At 54.3% G+C, this 19571-nt stretch overlaps 1 protein-coding gene across 1 annotated transcript; it reads right to left on the reverse strand.

Moving 5' to 3' along the window:
• Positions 1–14008: 14008 nt before the first annotated feature.
• Positions 14009–19314, reverse strand: LOC133751477 (uncharacterized). Its single transcript, XM_062181517.1, has 2 exons — positions 17393–19314; positions 14009–14625 (listed from the first exon to the last, which is right to left on the reverse strand). The coding sequence occupies exons 1-2, from the start codon at positions 18450–18452 to the stop codon at positions 14609–14611; spliced, it is 1077 nt and encodes a 358-aa protein (XP_062037501.1). The 5' UTR covers positions 18453–19314; the 3' UTR covers positions 14009–14608.
• Positions 19315–19571: the final 257 nt, after the last annotated feature.

Raw genomic sequence — 19571 nt, forward strand, 5'->3', positions numbered from 1 at the left:
GTGAGTCTCCTCCACCCCCGTGGGAAACCTGGGTTGAGTTCCCAGGAAACAGTTCCCGCCATTGTGGGCATCTGGGGAGTAAACCAGCTGATAGCTTTCTGTCTGCCCATCAGAGTTTGTTTTTTAATGGCGCTAGCCCAGTGGAAGTGGCACGTTGCATACTAGAGAGAGAAGAAGAAAGGAATGAGCAGGAGTGTGAGGGCAGCCTTGTCGTCTCCAAGGGGCCAAGTAAGTCAGACTTCCTGGGGTCTACTGTTTGAGCAGACACCCATACTGTCTCAGTGATATAAACTTCAGAGACAAGTATGGTCGCGGAACCAAACAAATCAGACTGATTTACTGATAGACATAATTTTTATGATGAGTTTGCTGTGATTCTATATAATTAGACACGAATAAGCAGCTCATAAATGAGGGCCATGCATATTTTTGTACAGCCGTATTTTTCTTCCTCTGACTTTCCAGGAGTTATTAACTAGCGTCTCGACAATTCCTTGGTGCCGCGAGTTCTAATCTTCAGCCGTGAATTCTTGGTTTTACTGGGGTCCCTGTGATGGACAGTGGGCGTGCACCATTTCCTTGGCTCTACGTAGAATTATAAGGTCCTTTCCAAAGTCGTTCTCACCAGCTCCATTTGTGGTTCAAGACTCAATTTTTCCACCTCCCACTACCACCAGGGGGAGCCATGCTCCCTTAAATGCTGTACTTGGGAATTTGCAGGGAAGTTTCCTTCCCTTTTTCCTGTGGTGGAAAGCCAGATCTGAAACCACGTTTCCACCCAGCCTGCTTCATCTGGTTGCTGTATGAGCACATGAGGATTGGAGTTTTTAACCCTGCCTAAGATGCCATGAAGAATTAAGTTTGTGCTGAGTTTTAGGAGGTGTTTATTTGAATGCTTGTTTATTGGGAAGAGATCTGAGAGAGAGAAGAGAGATCTGTCATCCACTGGTGCACTGCCCCTAGTGCTCAAAACAGACAGGGCAGGACCAAGCTGAAGCCAGGACTAAGAACTCAGTCTGAGTCTCCCGTGTGGGTGGCAGGGACCTAACCACTTGGGCCACCTGTTGCTTCCTAAGGTGTGCATTGGCAGACAGCTGGGGTGTGAAGCAGAACTGGGTTTGATGGGAGCTGGCGCTGTGGCGTGGTGGGTAAAGCCACCACCTGCAGTGCCGGCATCCCATATGGGCACCGGTTCAGGTCCTGGCTGCTCCACTTCCAATCCAGCTCCCTGCTATAGTCTGGGAAAGCAGTGGAAGATGGCCCAAGTCCTTGGGCCCCTGCACCCACGTGGGAGACCCAGAGGAAGCTCTTGGCTCCTGGTTTCGGATTGGCACAGCTTCAGCTGTTGCGGCCAACTGGAAGTGAACCAGAAGATGGAAGACCTCTCTTTTTCTCTCTGCATCTCCTTCTCTCTCTGTGTAACTGACTTTCAAGTAAATAAATAAATCTTAAAAAAAAAAACAACAACTGGGTTTGAGCCTAGGCCCTCTGCCTTGGGACGTGGTCACCCCTAGCAGGGCCTTAACCACTGTGCCAGATTTCAGCCCTGAGGGCATCTCCAAGTACGCTATATAGTGTGTAATCTGACACATCCATAAATCATTGTTCAGTGTGTATTTTAAAATTCAGGATTGCACTTAAAATTAATTTTAAAATAATTGGAATAGTGTTAATAGGAAACAATGAAAAGGTCTACCTTCCAAAAAAGACCTAGCTTCAAATCCCAACTCCAATCAACATTTTAAAAAGAAGGAACATTTCAGGGCTGGCGCTGTGGTGTAGGAGGTAAAGCCGCCGCCTGCAGAGCCAGCATCCTATATGGGCACCAGTTTGAGACTCGGCTGCTCCGCTTCTGATCCAGCTCTCTGCTATAGCCTGAGAGAGCAGTAGAAGATGGCCCAAGTCCTCAGGCCCCTGCACCCACATGGGAGACCCGGAAGAAGCTCCTGGCTCCTGGCTTCAGATCAGCCCAGCTCCAGCCTTTGCGGCCATTTGGGGAGTGAATCAGCTGATGGAAGACCTTTCCCTCTCTCCCTCTGCCTCTCTGTAACTCTGCCTTTCAGATAAATAAATCTTTAAAAAAAAAAATACCAGAAAAAGACACTTGTGTTCCACATCAGAGCACTTGGTTCAATTCCTGACTCCAGCTTCCCGCTACTGCAGACCGTGGGAAGCAGTGGTGATGGCTCAAGGACTTGTGTCTCTGCCACCCGCATGGGAGACTGGATTATGCTCCCAGCTCCTAGCTTCAGCCACAGCCAACTTCTGATCCTGGCAGGAACTTGGAGAGTGAGCCGACAGGTGGGCACACGCTCTCGCTCTCTGCCTCTCAATAAATTAGTTAAGAGGATTTTGAAATCACACACTGGAAGGAAGATGGGACGTGGCCTCACCATCTGAATAATTTCAGCTTTCTGAAAACTCGCTGCGTTGTTATTTCTCCAGTTTCGCTGAGGACTGGCCTCGGTCAGGTCTTAGAGCGGCCCTGGAGACACACTGGTTTCGTTTTTCCGAACCTCACAGGGCCATCTGGAGAGCAGTTACCCTGCGATCCGACACGAGCGCCGAGGCAGCTGGTGCCCACCGCGTCACAGCCCTCTTTCAGAGGCTCTGGGTGCTTGTGAGTCAGCGAGAGGAGAGGAGCCGGGCTTCAGCCTGTGTGGCGGCTGGGTGTGTGGGCCCTGGCCTAGCAGAGGCAGAGGTCGATGACAACAGAGTGCAAGGCCTTTCTTCCCGTGAGTGACAGGCCCCGCCAGCCGGGCTGCTTCTCAGCTCAGATCCTCACAGGAGTATCAGGAAGAAAGGGAGCACTAGCAGGCTCCCCGGGAGACAGGCTGTTGATATGTAGGCATGGGTTCGATTTTAGGGGTGATGGGAACCCCTCCTAAAAAACCCTCCAGCTTCCCGCGCATACCTGAAATTCCCCTAAGCATAGTTGCTTGACACTCAGATGCGCTACCAGTTTCGTAACAACTCGGGCCAGAGGCTTCCTGTCTGCCAGACCCTGCTCCACGTGACCCACTTGTCGGATCCTCCTGTATCAAGTGGGTGCAGGGTCACGGAGCTCCTTTTATGGAGGAGGCAACTAACAAGGTACAGAGGCCATGTCACTTGCCACGGTCACCAGCGATAGGTGATGGGGCCAGGATTTGAATTCTGGAGTCCCTGGTCATGGTCACTCTCCTGTGAGTCATGGAGTCCGAATGGAGAGCCAGAGCACCAGGTGCAGGCAGTTGCTGGGGAGGATGCCGGGAGTGGAGGCGGGCACTGCGGAAGCAGGCTTCACAGAACACGTCTTCAGCTGGTCTTTCCCCTTCACTCTGCACCTGGGAGAGATTCTCTGTGTGGTATGTGCTGATTCAACCCACATCTCTTCCCAAATCACTCAGAAGCTGCCTGGTACTTACTGGATCTACAGCTAGAATATTTTTTTAAAAGGTTTATTAGTTTTTATTTGAAAGGCAGAGAGAAAGAGAAAGGGTCTTCCATTCACTGGTTCACTCTCCCAAATGCCTGCAACAGCGGGGACTGGGTTAGGCTGAAGCCAGGAGCCTGGAACTTCCAACCAGGTCTCGCATATGGGTCGCAGGGACCCAAGTACTTGAGCCGTCGTCTGCTGCCCCCTGGAATGCACACCCGCAGGAAGCCGGGTTGGAAGCAGAGGCAGGCTGGACCCAGGCACTACACGGAGGCTGTGGGCGTCTGCTGCAGCACAGCGCCCCCACCCACAGTCTTCTCCGGAAAGGTTTGTAAAGCCCCGGCTTTCCCACCGCCTGGTAAGTCTGATTTGAAGCTACTACGGCTCTCTCTAGGTGATCTAGAAGGCTGCTCAGTGGCCCCGGGTGTGGAAGCATTGATTTTCAGTTTATAGGCTTTCCTTGGCTTCCTTGGCTTCCGTGACAGCCTCTGGATCCCAGCTGAGTTCAGCAGCATGGGACTGACAAAAAAACAGAACAGCCACGGCTGCGGGAAGCCAGATGGAGCTGGAGCCCTTTAGTGCGGCTTCACGCCTCAGTAGTAGGAAGCTGGCTACAAAGCCCAGGACCCGGAGCGGCCTGTGCGGAGAAATTCGTCATCTCGACACAGCACTCACGCGCTCTCAGCTTCATCTACGCTGGGTTGCACTGGCATTTTTGTGTCGCCATTGCTCTCCCCGACTGCAGGGCAAGTTCCATAAGGACTGGGGTTAGCTGATGGTTTTCCCCCACAAAGATTTTGCACAGGAGGTGTCCAGCCAGCTTGGCAGCAATGGACCCAGACTTGCTGAACGTTAGCAGCGGCCTCACATCGTGGACAGGGCTCCAGAGAAGGAAGAGGGGCCAGCACGCAGGGGAGTGAGTAATCCTGGTCACTAATGCAAGGCCAGAAGCAAGCGTCCTGCCCTGCCCGTTCCCCGACGGTGCTGTGCCCTCCCCACCTCCAGCCCTCTGCATAGAGTGTGCAACTGGGGTCTGTTGGAGAGGAGGGGAGGAAGCAGCTACTGACTCCAGCAGGCTTTGCTCCACACTTGGACTTGTGGCAAAGGAATTCCAGAGCCTGCCTGTCGCTCCTGTCCCTTCAAGTCACTGGAGAGCCCCTTCTGGTCTGAGCACTTGCTCAGGAGTTCCCTCGAGGGCCTGGCGTTGTGGCACAGCGGGCTAAGCCACCACCTGAGATGCCCACATCCCATAGGAACACCTGTTTGAATCCTTGTTGCTCTCCCCCTCTCCCCCCCTTTTTAAAAAGTGTTTATTTGAAAGGCAGAGTTACAGAGTGAAGGGAGAGGCAGAGAGAGAGAGAGAGTGAGTAGAGAGCTTCCAGCTGCTTGTTCACTCCCCAGATGGCCACAACAGCCAGGGCTGGGCCAGGCCAAAGCCAGGAGCCAGAGGCTTCCTCCCTCTCTCCTGTGTGGGTGCGGGGGGCCAAGTGCCTGGGCCCCCGCACCCACATGGGAGAACTGGATGGAGTTCCAGGCTCCTGGCTTGGGTCTGGTTGAGCCCAAGCTGTTGTGGCCATGTGGGGAGTGACCCAGCAGATGGAAGACCTCTCTTTCTATGTAATTATGCCTTTAAAAACAAACAAAAAAAAGGTGCCACGGAGTCCTCCTCCCTTATGCCGGGCCCACGGCTGACAGGAATTCCATGAAGCTGTGCAGCCAGGAGAGATGAGGATGTGTTGGCCGCCGCGCAGAAGCTGTGCTCCAGCCCCCAGCCTGGGGATGCAGGGCCTGGCCTCCTTTCATGCTCACGGGCTTGGTGGCCGCGTCACTACAGGTGGGATAGACAGCACCCGGCGCTGGGTGCTACACGGAAGGAAACCGCCCTGTTCACCAGCCGCCTGGTGGATTTGGCCTCGATTCAGAATCTGTCTTCTCGCCAACTGATTGCCTGATCACAAATGGAATCCCAAACAGGAGACTAAAAAGCAAGTGATTTCCAGACGATACTGATAGGACGTTGGGGCGGGGAGGGAGGGGATTTTTTTTTAATGAGAGAGTTTCTGTTGTAAATTTGAATGAAAAAAGATGACTCCTCTTAGGCTTCTGAATTCGAAGTGAAATGTTGCGGTTCTTTTTTTTTTTTTTTTTTTGGACAGGCAGAGTGGATAGTGAGAGAGAGACAGAGAGAAAGGTCTTCCTTTTGCGGTTCTTTCTTAATGTCAGAGGAGCTTTGAGACCCTGCTGGCTCACTGTCCAGGACTTTGTCCCGGAAGCCTGTGTCCTTGAAGCAGCCCGTTTGCCTGCAGTGCCCTGAGGTCCCATGGAAGCGGAGAGCGTTTCCTTCAGGTAGCTCGCTCAGCCAACACTTGGGTTCTTGGAGGTGCTGGAGGTCCTTCTAAAGGCTTGAAAGGCTGTTTTTTCCTGGAAAAGCCTCGTCCCAGAGGGAGTCACGGGACACGCTGATCTGGAGCCCTTGTTTGGGCGGACAGCCGTCCACTCGCCACCCAACTGCAGTGCTTTCGGCTTCCTGCTTTGTGGACAGGGAGAGCAGGATTACCCACAGGGCAAATCCCTGTCTTATGCTAATGGTTTCGGGAGATTCTGCCTGCAGCGGTGTCCCCGCTGGCATCACATGTCAGGAGGAGTGATTGTGTCATCCAGATGCAGGTGTTCTGGGCTGTCCTTTACCTGTTGTCTCCTCGTGTCACCTACGGCCAGGAGAGCAGCTGACACGTTCATCTCTCTCACCTGGGGAATTACCAAGTGGTTGCCTAGCAACTCTCCGGGCGCCATCCCCACGGTCTGTGTTGCGGAATGTAGAGTGGCTGCCTTTGCTTTCAGCAGCGATCATTTGCATATTTCTTTCGGGGTTTCCAGAAAAATAAGTTAGGTTGTCCTGAATTTGAGACTATTAAAATGGCCTTTTGTGTTGCTTTCCCTAGTACTCATTTTATGAATACTATTCGTTATTGTAGCAAATGACAATCATCTGATCAAAGCGTTAATACAGCAGTTGCTGCAATTAAATTCCATTCCGCAGGCATCTTTCTCTGTGCCAGATCCCACGCTCGACAGCGTAAGGAATTCTGAGACAGAGCAAGTGTTGTCTCGGGGAACAGCGGGTCCTGGGGTAGGTGCCTGTCTGTTTAACAGACATGTAGAAATCACTTGTTTACACATGTGAGACAGCTGTGTGTGTATGTCAGAGAAGGTGTTTCTATTTGAAGGAATCCCTTTGTGTTGGATCAAAGGATTCTCCGCTTTTATTTAGATGCTTGTCTTTGTACCTTACAGCTGCAATCAGTTCAGAATCACTTCTAAGACACTGCTCCTACTGGAGTCCAAATAATTAGTGGCTCTTAAACGGCCCTTGTGGAAGGTGGCGCTGGCAATGCTGTCCGCTAGGACGCACCTGCCCCAGGTCTATACTGCGCTCTTTCCACATGGCTGCCACTGTGGTGCTCGGAGCCTCGAAAGCCTGCCCACCTGATCCAGGTTCCGGGAAGCCCCTTGCAAAGTCCACTATGCTATGTGGTTGCTAGAAAGAGCCTGGGGCCTCACCGGCCATCTTGGCTCATGAACTCTCTCTTGGGAGATCCTCTGAGCCACAACATCTCAGCAGTCCCTTGAAGACTCCCTGGCCCAGGGTGAGAAGGCTGATCCTCACCTCTCCCTTAGTGGGGGCATCATTTGAAGAGTTGGTCAGGAGCCAGTGCTGTGGCGTAGTAGGTAAAGCCGCCACCTGCAGAGCCAGCATCCCATATGGGCGCCGGTTTGAGCCCCAGCTGCTCCACTTCCGATCCAGCTCTCTGCTGTGGCCTGGGAAAGCAGTAGAAGATGACCCAAGTCCTTGGGCCCCTGCACCCTCATGGGAGACCCAGAAGAAGCTCCTGGCTCCTGGCTTTGTATCAGCCCAGCTCTGGCAGTTGTGGCCATTTGGGGAGTGAACGCGGATTCAAGATTCTCTCTCTCTCTCTGCTTCTGCCTCTCCATAACTCTGTCTTTGCCTTTCAAATAAATAAATAAATTTTTAAAAGAAAAAAGAGTTGGGTCAGAACTTGCTACCTGCTGAAGTCCGCCAGGCTGGCCCCCTCGGTCACACTGTGCCCGTCTCAGGCAGACACTGTAAGGCAGTGGGTGGGCATGCTGTTTGCGGTGCTGGCATCCCATACCTGAGTGTCGATTTCAGTCCCGGATGCTCTGCTAAGACACTCGGGAAACAGCGGAAGATGGCCGGTGTGCTTAGGCCCCTGCACCCATGTGGGAGACCCAGATGGAGCTCCTGGCTCCTGGCTTCAGCCTGGCCTAGACTTGGCTATTGTGGCCATTTGGGAAGTGAGCCTGTGGATGGAAGATTCTCTCTCTCTCTCTCTCTCTCATTGTGTGTGTGAGACTCCCTCTGTCTTCTGCTTTTCCAATAAATAAATAAATAAATATAAAAAAGAATGGTCACCATTTTATAAAAAAGCAATTTTTAATATTCTTTTTTTAAAAAAGGATTATTTGAAAAGTGGAGTGACACACACACACATACACACACCTGAACCCAGACCTGTCTGATCCTAAAGCCCCTTTGTCCACGCATCCCTCGCTGCCACAAAAGGCCCAGGGGCACTGGGGGAACTGAAGCCAGGGTCCCTGGAAGAGGGATTTTCTCCAGCCTGGAGGGGTCACCAGGGGCACGGGGTGGGCATTGGTGAAGCTGTGCAGAGCAGGGGGTCAGGGTAGAGACCAACATCGGGGGCCAGACGACCCCAGGTTCAGAACCTAGCTCCGCTTTCTGAACCAAGCCTCAGAACCCGCAGCTGAGAGCGTGCCCCTCCCGCGCTCGTTGGGAAGACTTGGGGTGATTGCGCATGTGAAATTCTAGGCAAGAGTGAATAGCCATGAAAGCCGTCTGGTCCTGGCGGTATCACAGGCACTCAGGTCCCTCCACGGCCACAAGACTCCATCAGGCCGGTATCTGAAAAGGAGCAATTGTAGACAACACGGGTGCGCGGCTGGAGGCTGGCAGCCGGGACACCTGCAGCTGGCCGGCCGCTCTCTTTCACCCTCAGGACAGCTCCAGCGCAGGTGAGGACTGTGACCCACCGTGGTCAGCTTCCGTTCACCCAGCAAGAGAAGGTGGACGCCCTGCGGGTGCAGTGCCCCATGGTGTCCACGGGGTGTCGCTCTCAATCACACTTCCAGGACTTGCTGCCAGACCAGGATGCTCAAGACGTGGGACTGACAACCTGGCTTCCATTTCGAGGAGCAGGAGCCTGGCTGGAGAGGAGTGACCTGGCCAAGGTGGCCCAAGTGGCCGGGCAGGGCACGAAGAGCACCTGGATCTCTGGTGTCCCAATTAAGGGCACTCCCTCTGTCCCCCGACATCCGTCCTGCACGGAAGAAGCTGGGTAAAGGCGGCAGCTCTTGTTTCTGGGTCCCTAGGGAGTGGTTTGAGGATGGGCCAAGGTGCCCGTTCTCTGGGTCCTAGCTCTGCAGGCTGCAGGCCAGTGCTTGCGGCCCCTCAGATGCCCTTCCTAGCACTGAGGTTTTCCTGGCAGGTACATCGGCATCCACAGCCCTCACTGTGACACCAGCGAAGCTCCCGAGAGCCAGCCTGCTTTGACCACGACGGGGCCTGCGGAGAGGGTCTCCGTGGTTCCAGGAGGCCTCCTGTCCTCTGGGGAGCCTGAGCTGTGTAGAACACGGGAAGAGAAGAAACCTCCCAGCCTCAGGATGCTTGGCTCTGGGCCTCTGTGCCCCAGCGGCCTTGCATGGATGACGGATGGGAGGGGTGGGGGGTGAGTTGTGTCTGTGATGGGCGCACACAGAGTAGACGCTCAGGAAGCACCAGCCCCTGTCTTCTTCCGAGTTTCCTTGGAGCCTCCTGAAAGAGGCCAACGGGGCCTTCTTCTGTTCATGGATGATGAGACGCTTCTCTTCTATGTTTGACCAAGGTGCTTCCATTACTAACTTGGCAGTGCACAGGGGACCCTGCCTTGCCTCTGTCCCGGGCCTCCAGACCCCAGGGAGCAGGGCTGACCTGTGTGGGAGCTCCTTGCCTGCCCGCAGAAGCGAACACGGCAGGGGACACCTCCAGCGTTCGGGAGGGAGGGAGAGGGCCTTCAGGGGCATTGAGGAGGGAAGGCCCCAAGGACACCGCCTGCCTCTTCCCACGGGCTTGGGGAGCCTCCGGGAGAAGGTGGGATCCCTCCCCGTGGCCAGAGTGTGGGCTGAGGTTCCCCCCTCTCTCTCCCTCCCCTTCCTTTCCTTTCTCCCCGCCCCCAGAGCTCCTGGGGATAAGGACAAGGACAAAAAGCACAATCAGGCTGAGATTGGTTTATTTTTATTGCTGTTTAAAATCATGTGAATAATCGATGTTCATTGAAAAAAAAGAACGCACAGATAAGCCAAGAAAAGACAATAAAAATCATCTGTTAACATCTTGGCGAATATCCTTTTTCTAGGCTTAGAGCACACTTCTGTTTTACTAATAGAGTGTTTTCTCACTGCACCCAGCTTTATAATCGCTTTTTAAAAAGTGGGACAATGGATGAGGCTGTGTCTTCAGGCCAGGAAGCAACCACACCCCCTGTGCCATCCACTCCAGCGGCCTCTCGTCTGGGGGTCGGCACTTTACTCTGTCTCCTGCCTCCCTCTGATCCGCAGCAGAAATGACCTGGGTGCCTGCACTTGGACTTGGAGCTGAACATGAGCCCTTGGGCTGCTGGGGCAAGGTGAAGGTCAGCGAGGCACAGGAACCTTCCAGAAAAAGCACGCACTCCCTAGGGACCGTGGAGACGTTCTGGACCCCTTGGCTGTTGGAGGAAGGGGAGATGAGCAGAGGGCAAAGCCACACAGAAGGGAGGGTCACAGGCTGGAGGCAGGCAGGTGGCAGGAGAGACCTGGCTCCACCCACTCCCTGCAGCTCAGGGTCCTGGAGGACAGCTGCAGCCCTGGCTGTCACCTACCAGCTGGGACCTTGGAACAAATGACTGAGCCTGGCATCTCGCCTGGAAAACTAACACTAGCTGCCAGTCAAGGGGGCTCTGTAGCTGGGAAGGGGCTCCCTGGCAGTGCCTGCCCCGCGGCTGCGGACACTGGTTCTATTGCTGTTTCCCAGTGGAGCAGAAGCCTCCGCGGTCCACACCACACGCAGCTCTCTCCCTGCACTTCCCGTTACTCTCCCCTTCCTGCTCCCAGCCTTTCTCTCCCTTTCCTACTTCTTCCTCTCCCCGCTTCTCCCTGCCACAGCCCTGGCTCCTCCATCAGCTGCAGTGGACGGGAAGGGGGCGGCTGTGGTGCTGAGCCTGGGGGCCGCACGCACGCAGACACACACGCACACATGCAGCAAACATCTCTGGAATGCCGGCCTGCCTTCCTCTCTGCTCTCCCAGCCCAGAGGAAAGAGTGGGCCCCAGGCAGACAGGACCCTGTTGGCCCGGAGCAGGGTTGGGGCTGCTGAAGAGGGAGGCAGGAGGCTCTGCCCTCCAGTAGGGGCCCACACGCTCCAGGCAGAGGGAAGGGCGGCCTGGGAAGTTGACCAGCTCAGCCTGAGAGGCAAGGAAGAGAGGTGACAGCCGGGGTAGCTCAACAGTCAAGTGCATGGGCCCTGGGGCCTGGCTGGGCCTGGCTTCTTAGCAGCTGTGTCCCCCACCCTCTCTGATCCTGCATCTCCCCACCTGTAAGTGGCAGTGGCGACTTGCCTCCTAGAGTTTGTACAGGTTACAATAATAGGAGAGGAGCACTTGGCACACTGCCCGGTCAGTGGTCGCTGTAGTTGTTGTTATCATTGTTGGGTAAGGGGCCCTGGGCAGCCTGGAGACAGCTGTGGGAGGGAAATGAATGCGCCTTCCCAAGTGCATTGCTTCTCTGCAGGGGGTGCGGCTGGGGATCCAGAGAGGAGGGGGTGGGGTGTTGCAGGGCAGTCCCGATGAGGAATGTGGGAGCGGGCCGATAGGTCTGGCCACTGTGAGACCAGGCAGAGGCTCTGTCACTCTCCTGCATTTGTCCACACTGCCCCTCCCTCCTCCACGCTGCCCTGGAAGGGACCCCACGCCAGGGACGTAGGGCAGGGGCTGCAGGAAGACCAGAGGCAGTGTTGGGGGGGCACTGCTCTGGGCACCAGCGGGATAGGGTGACAGGACTGTCATGCGGCCACCTGCTAGGCAGAAGAGGGCACCAGAACAGAAGTGAGCTCTGTGACCTTGATCAGGCCAGAGCCGGAAGGTCAGCCTGGGGCCACAGGGTGGGGAAGCAGGTGCCCCGCCGGCCTCATTGGCTGCACCGTGCACCAGACCTCCCACTTCCAGCCAGGCCTGCTGCTGAGCGCAGAGGGGCTGTGCCCCTGGAAGGCAGGATGAGCAAGAGAGAGAGCCTGTCTGTCTGTGTGCCCTCAACTCTTCCAGAAACATCACCAGTGTGTCTCCAGCACGAGCAGTCTCGAGCCCGGTACGATTTTCTCGTGCAGCTTATCTACTCCCTGGATGGCCTCCAGTGTACGAGCCACTGACAACCGCAGGGCTTTGCAATCGATTTCCTGGAGGCAGCAGTCCAGCCAGCTGCCGCGTGACAGATGTGGGGGGAGACCAGCCTGGCTGAGGCCGAGGGGTGTAGAGGCCCTAGGCTGCCCTCCCGCACCGTGGCGGGGACCGGCGGATGGAGAATGCCTGCGCTGCTGCCCGCGGCTCCTCCCAGAGGCAGCAAGGCCGGGAGAGCTGCTCCCATGTGTACACAGACGCATGGGTGGGCGGGCTCTGCGCACAACTGCTTGTGTGACAGAAGCTTATCTGTCCATCACGCAGGCCTGCCACGTTCTGAATGCAGATGGCGTCTCCTTGTGTTGAGTCACTACTGGCCACTGAAACCTTTGGATCCATGCTCCCCAGAGCTGAGCAACAGGGAGCCTTAGTAGGAGGGGTGGGAGGGCAGGAGGAAGGGTCCCACATGGAATATTATGCAGAAGTTAAAAAGAAGGAAGGGTGAGCCTTTGGCTCAGCAGCTGAGACGCTGCCTGGGTCACCTGTATCCCACATCAGAGTGCCCGGTTCAAGTCCCAGCTCTGCTCTTGGCTCCAGCTGCCTGCTAACACACGCCCTGAGAGACAGCTCAAGTACTCGGGTCTCTGCCACCCACATGGGGGAGCCTGAATTAGGTTCCAGGCTCCTGGCTTTGTCCTGGCCTAGCCCCGGCTGTTGCAGGCATTTGGGGGAAGGAACCAATATATGGAAGATCTACCTCTCTGCCTTTCAAATGAAGTAAACATTAAATCATTTAAAAAATTATATACGGAGGCTGGCATTGTGGTGCAACTGGTTAAGTCACTGCTTGAGACGATGGCATGCCATATTGGAGCCTCTGTTTGAGTCCCGGCTGCTCCGCTTCTGATCCAGCTTCCTGCTAAAGTGCCTGGGAAAGCAGCGGAAGGCGGTCCAAGTGCTTGGGCCCCTGCACCCATGTGGGAGACCTGGGTGGGATTTCTGGCTCTGGCCTCAGCCTGGTCAGCCCTGTCTATTGCAGACATTTAGGAAGTGAACAGGTGGGTGGAAGATTCTCTCTCTCTCTGTCTCTCTCTTTCCCTCTGTTGCTCTTTCAACCAAATAAATAAGTAACAAGGGGAGGGAGAGAGTGAGGGAGGGAGGGGAGGACTGCCTCTCTTCTCTGCCCATTGCCCCCTTCCCTCCCTCGCCGCCAGGCTTCCTGGGAGAGGAGCTCCCTCCAAGGTCTCTGAGTGTTTGCTCTGCGAGGAGCCGCCCTGGGCAGGCGAACTGTGTTGGACCTCTCAGTTGCAGAGATGCCCACTTGCTCGAGAGGACGCCCAAAAACCCAGACTCCAAACCAGCTGATGCAAAAAGCATGAGGTATTTATTGTACGTTTGCACAAACGGGCCCCCCACCTCAGGCAGTGAGGAGCATTGAGCGGCAGTTTTACACAGGTTATATAGGCAACGAATTAGCATATTCCTAACGCATGCATAGGATTGGTCAGTTCAGAGGGACCGTTAGCATATGGGAGAATGCTGGCGAAGAATGCTGGTGGAGAGTGCTGGTATAAAATGCAGAGGTGGCACGGGATTGGTTGGTTCGGAGGGACAATTAGCATACCGGAGAATGCTGAGGGAGAGTGCTAAGGTGTTACAGGATTGGCCGGTCGCAGTGACATCATAAGTGTGCGCCTAGAGACCCTCCGAAGGGAGGGGCAGCTCTGCTCTGGGGCGCGCCCAGAGGTTTCCTGGAGGGGAGGGGCAGCTCTGCTCTGGGGCGCGCCCAGAGGTTTCCTGGAGGGGAGGGGCAGTTCTGCTCTGGGTAGCATCTAACCTCTTAAGAAGCCCCTGATATTTGCCCAGGCCTAGTTTCCTGTCCCTCTCCCCCATAAGGGTCCTTCATTCCCTCCTTTTCTCTTTGCACAGATTTTAATCCTAAAATCTATTGGACCTCGGAGATCTTTGAAGCTTGACACTGGTACTGTTGAGTCAGCACCCGGGTTTGGAGTTAAACTTGCCAAGCTAGGCGAAAGGGTGGCTGGCAAGAGGGGTGGTCTGGGGAGAGCCTGCCTCACTGGAGGGAGGGAACTCTGTTTTTGCTGGACTGGGTTGAGTCCCACTGACTGGGGACTGGGAGCCATACACGCCCCAATAGTTAAGACTATTTTTAGGGATTTTTGTCAAATTATTTTGGTCAGGTACATCCCAGGTATCTAACCCAGTAACCAGTTGACATACGTTTGGGTATAAGGTGGGCCACCATGCCCTGGGGGTATGTAACCACTAACAGACCAGGCCACCCGTCCTGTGGGGGAAATTACTTCCCGCGTTAACAATTGTGGAGCATGGGGATTGGAAAAACAATGGGGAAAGGCCAGAAACATCACAAATATTAAACAGTTTTTGAAAGTCTTAGCTTGAGCGGGTTCTGAGTGCGCTGGAGCTTCCATTTGGCTGGTCTATCCGGATCCTCGGGGCCCTGGGGGGGTAGTGCTCGCTTCACGTGTGAGGCGTGGACCCAAGCAGCGATTCCATCGACCTTGAGAGCGGTGGGAGTTGTCAACAGCACAGTGAAAGGGCCTTGCCACCGGGGCTCTAGAGTTTTAGATTCGGACATACACGGCATCACCGATTTGGAAAGGATGTGGGATAGTTGTCGTCTTGGGTTGGTAGGCTGCTGCAAGAGGTTTCCAGACCTGGTTCTGGATGATCTGGAGCGCTCTCAACCGGGCCTGTAACCTAGGGGCATCGGCAACGGAGTCACTGGCAAGGTCAAGCAAGCCTGCTATTGGTGGGGGCCCTCCACAAAGGACCTCGCATGGTGTCAGTCCGCAATGAGAGGGCGTGTTTCGGACCCGGAACAACACCATAGGGAGGAGTTGGACCCAGTCTTTAACGCCAGTCTCCAACGCTAATTTGGTTAAGGCGCCAGATGTTGGGTCTTAGTCCACCCGTACAAGGATGGACTGGGTCCGAGGAAAGGTAAGTGCGCGCCGCTCGCCCGTTCCCCAGCCTCCTGGTCCCGGAGACAATCAGACGCAGCGGGGAGTCAAGTCTAGCAAGGACTCAGTCACCTTCTGCATAATAGTACCTTTTATAACACAAAACTGCAGAGTCATTGGGGCAGGGCTAAGGACCAACCAATTACTTAAAAAACACCTTGGGGGGGGGATTTCTATAGGACTAGCCCTATGTCTATACACTTGTTACTAGTTTTGTTACCTCCCTTGTTGTTGCGCAGCCAATTAGTTTTAGTGGTAAACAACTTTGGATTCCGCCCATCTTACTTCCTCTGGGCGCCATCTTACTTGGCTCCGCGTGGCTTCGTTTCGCGCAGTTCGGTCGGGGGCACCCTGGAGCAGCTGCGCATGCAGAGCCCCCGGGCCTGGCCTGGCCTGGCCTGGCCGCGCTCATGCCCCACAGATTCCCCCTTTTTGTTTTAGCACGCGGTCCCTGTCTTAGGTTGCCCCCAGCCGTCCTTGCCCTTACCCGTCATTGGTAACCCAGGCAGCTTGGCCATGAGCCCTGTCTTAGGTTGGTGCAGGACGCTGGGTGCTTTACCCGTCTTGGGGTGTCGCGTGACTTGTAATTATGGGGGCGTGATGAGCTTTCTCCACCGCCTGTCTTAGGTTGTTCCGGTCCATCCGGAATCTTACCCGTCATTGGCAATGTGGAGAGCACCGGGGGTGCTTCCCCAGTTCAGGGGATCATAGCCCTCTGTGGCTAGCAGCCTCTGGTAATGAACCTCAACCTGTCTTACCCTAGTTGCCTCTATGCGCTGTTGTATAAACTGTATAAGCCTATTCGTTATGCATGGGCCAATAGCAAGGATTAAAAGCAGGGCAAGAAGCAGTCCAAGAAGAGAGAAGAGGTAGGGAAAGAGTCCATTAAGGCTCATCCAAAAGAGGCTTTTTGGAGTACACACTAGATTACCCTGGAAACCAGAAATAAACACCTTGAACATAAGAGTTAACACACAAAATCCGCACATAACTTAGAACTATTTAACAGAGCTAAAAAGAGCTTACATGACCTAACTTTAGAAATGGCAGAGTAACCCACTAAGCAGACACTGTTAAAAAGAGACACTATAGTTTTTGCAAAAGCAGATCTGTAAAAGAAACAAGTTTAAAGCATATTAAGGACATATAAAAACTTGTAAGACCACCTTAGCTGGAAAGCAAAAACACGAATACAACATAGGTCCGACATCATCTACAATATTTTAATACACTGCATAATTTAAATAGACTTAAACAGTTGTTACTTTAACAAATTTAGAGTCCCATCCTTTGAGAGTTCCAGGGATCCTACTGGAAGTCCCAAAGTTGTTAGACTCCATTTGAGAATTTAAACTGTTAGAGAGTCAACCGCTTAGCCAAAAACTAGTACGTATAACCTGAATATTTTAACCAAAGCTGTGGGGCAGATCTGATCAGAGTTAGGTAATCACTCAAACATTAAAGACAGACAAATCCAATAAAACACGAAACCTTCAAGACACGTGCAAACTCTTAGATAAGTTAACTACAGCAGCACAGAAAAGAGCTGGTCATCAGCATAGAAGCCCGTTGCTTAGGACAGGGAAACACATCTGAAACAAAGCGGCAGGGAATGAGAGGCTTCCGTAGTGCTGGAGAAAAAGTTTCATTAACTGCAAATAAAGACTCATTAGGTTGGAAAGGGTTAATGGATGAAGGTTTTTGTTCCTTTAGGTAAGGCCAGTGGTAGCCAAAGGCATTTTTTCTTCCTAGTGAGGACAGCATTGAATTGTAAATGGAGAGGAAAAAAGCAGCCCAAGGACTAGTCTCCCCTAGAGTATCTGGCTGTGGTCTGCAAGGGTGCAACAGGCTACACTGACTGGAAGAGAGTGCAGAGAAAGGCCGTGGTCCCCCATTTACAGGGAAGACTGTGCACGTCGGGGCCTAGTAGGACTGGCTGTGAGGTTGGGTAGGCACGCTGTTTACAAGATGGCGGCGGGTGATTCAAGGGAGGGGAATAACCAAAAAGGGGTGGCCACATGGGCGGAATTGGAGGCGCAGTGCCTTAAGGCAGTGTTGGGCTTTTAGGGGTTGCTGCCACACCTGAAGGCTCCACCTTAGTTTTAACTGCCTCTGGGGATTTACGAGCCTCCCTCAGGCCAGTGCAGGCCTTCCCTTTCCTCCTGCTCCTTGTGGATCCTTTTTGTTGTAAATCCTTTCTGCCTCCTTCATTAAATCTTGTATAGTATATCCCTGAAGCCCCTCTAGCCGCTGCAATTTATTGCGGATGTCCGGCGCTGACTGTCCTATAAAGGACATGATTACATCTCCCTGCCGGTCCTCTGCCAGGGGGTCAAACGGGGTGTACATACGGTAGGCTTCCATTAATCTTTCTAGGAAGCCTGCCGGCGTTTCCTCAGCCCCCTGCACTACTGCACGTACCTTGGCCAAATTGGTGGGGCGCTTTCCAGCCCCTCTGAGACCCGCAAGGAGAACCTGGCGGTAAAGACGAAGTCGCTCCCTACCAGCAACGGTGGTGTAGTCCCAATCAGGACGGGTTAAGGGAAACGCCTCCTCGATTTCGTTTGGCAGTAGGGTCGGTCGGCCATCTGCTCCAGGGACGTTTTTCCGTGCCTCGAGGTAGACGCGCTGCTTTTCCTCAGTGGTGAGGAGGGTCTGCAGAAGCTGCTGACAATCATCCCAGGTGGGCTGATGAGTCAATAAAATTGACTCGATCAGCCCAGTCAGAGCCTGGGGGTCTTGAGAGAAAGAGGGGTTATGGGTTTTCCAATTGTAAAGATCGGAAGCAGAGAATGGCCAGTACTGCATCTGGCCAGCCACCGAGCGAAGAGGAAAAGCCTGCGAAGTCCAGACGCTTCCCGAGCCCCCTGCCTGCCCCCGACGGAGGCGCAGGCGGCTGGAGGGCGGGGAAGGCGCTGAGACTTCTTCCCCTTCCCTCGTGGAATCAGGGGATGGTGCAGAAGGCTGCACATCCCGCTCTGGTTGTAGTGGGGGTTCCTGCGGGGGAGCAGGTTGGCTGGGAAGATAGGGTGGGGGAGAGTCAAGGAGCAGAAAGTCCTGATCAGCCGGAAGAACCGGTGGCTTGTCAGGTTTTGGACCTCGAATCTCCTTCAGAGGGAATAGGGAGGAGGTTGGTACAACCGGGATAGGAGGAGGGGGTATCGGGGTCCGTATGGGCTCCGTCGGGAAGAAGGGTTCTATCCAGGGAGGGGGGTTACGTGAAAGATCCTCCCACGTGGTAATGTAGGCCACCTGATCAGGGTGTCCATCGGATCCTGGCCGAAAGACGCGCTCCTTAATCTGTAAAATAATATCGAGGTTAAAAGTGCCGTTCCTTGGCCAGCCGACCTCGAAGGCCGGCCACTCTGAGGAACAGAATCTTGCCCATTGTTTCTTTTTAACCTCCACTGAGAGGTGGCGCGCGCGTTCTCGAACGTCCTTCCAGTGATCTAGAGTGAGACTTAAAGGGGTGGTTATTTGTTGACCCTTGCGTATAAGGATTTCAGCCCAAACAAAAAGAACAACCATTGCACAGACATATACAGTAAGCAAGACAAAACACATGGCTAGGACAAATCGAACGCTATTGCGCTATTTTTGGGAGCGGCTGCCTGACCAGCCCTCCCCGGGAAGGAGGGAGACTTAGTCTCCGACCCACCTCCAGACCACCCCGAGTGCGTCTTCCGGGGGAACAGACCGAGGGTTTCCCCTCATAACCCGGAGCGTCCTCCGGGTAACGGGCCAAGGGTTGCTGGGCACGCCTGCCTCCCCCACTGGTCCCACAGAGTCAGGTCAGATACTGGCCAGTCAGAATACTCAAGACGAAGACAACAACAGACAGAAAACACTTAATTATACCTCCAACTGGTCCGCAGAGAATGGGTCTGAGGGCGACCTCGAGCCCCACGTTGGGCGCCAAAAATGTTGGACCTCTCAGTTGCAGAGATGCCCACTTGCTCGAGAGGACGCCCAAAAACCCAGACTCCAAACCAGCTGATGCAAAAAGCATGAGGTATTTATTGTACGTTTGCACAAACGGGCCCCCCACCTCAGGCAGTGAGGAGCATTGAGCGGCAGTTTTACACAGGTTATATAGGCAACGAATTAGCATATTCCTAACGCATGCATAGGATTGGTCAGTTCAGAGGGACCGTTAGCATATGGGAGAATGCTGGCGAAGAATGCTGGTGGAGAGTGCTGGTATAAAATGCAGAGGTGGCACGGGATTGGTTGGTTCGGAGGGACAATTAGCATACCGGAGAATGCTGAGGGAGAGTGCTAAGGTGTTACAGGATTGGCCGGTCGCAGTGACATCATAAGTGTGCGCCTAGAGACCCTCCGAAGGGAGGGGCAGCTCTGCTCTGGGGCGCGCCCAGAGGTTTCCTGGAGGGGAGGGGCAGCTCTGCTCTGGGGCGCGCCCAGAGGTTTCCTGGAGGGGAGGGGCAGTTCTGCTCTGGGTAGCATCTAACCTCTTAAGAAGCCCCTGATATTTGCCCAGGCCTAGTTTCCTGTCCCTCTCCCCCATAAGGGTCCTTCAACTGTACTTTACTAGGCCCCACACCCAGGGTCCTGCCACTTCCGAGGGGCCGGTCTCACGCCCATGGCTTTCCTTTCTGATCAGAGTCTGTGTCCTGCAGCCGCGTTGTCCAGGAGACGCAGCACGGGTGGCACCCGGAGCCGGCG

This window comes from Lepus europaeus, chromosome 22, assembly GCF_033115175.1.
Source record: "Lepus europaeus isolate LE1 chromosome 22, mLepTim1.pri, whole genome shotgun sequence".
NCBI lineage: Eukaryota > Metazoa > Chordata > Mammalia > Lagomorpha > Leporidae > Lepus > Lepus europaeus.

What these genes read in the sequence shown, in the direction of transcription:
- LOC133751477 (XM_062181517.1), bottom strand. Translation starts at nt 18,452, where the DNA reads ATGTGTTTTGTCTTGCTTACTGTATATGTCTGTGCAATGGTTGTTCTT.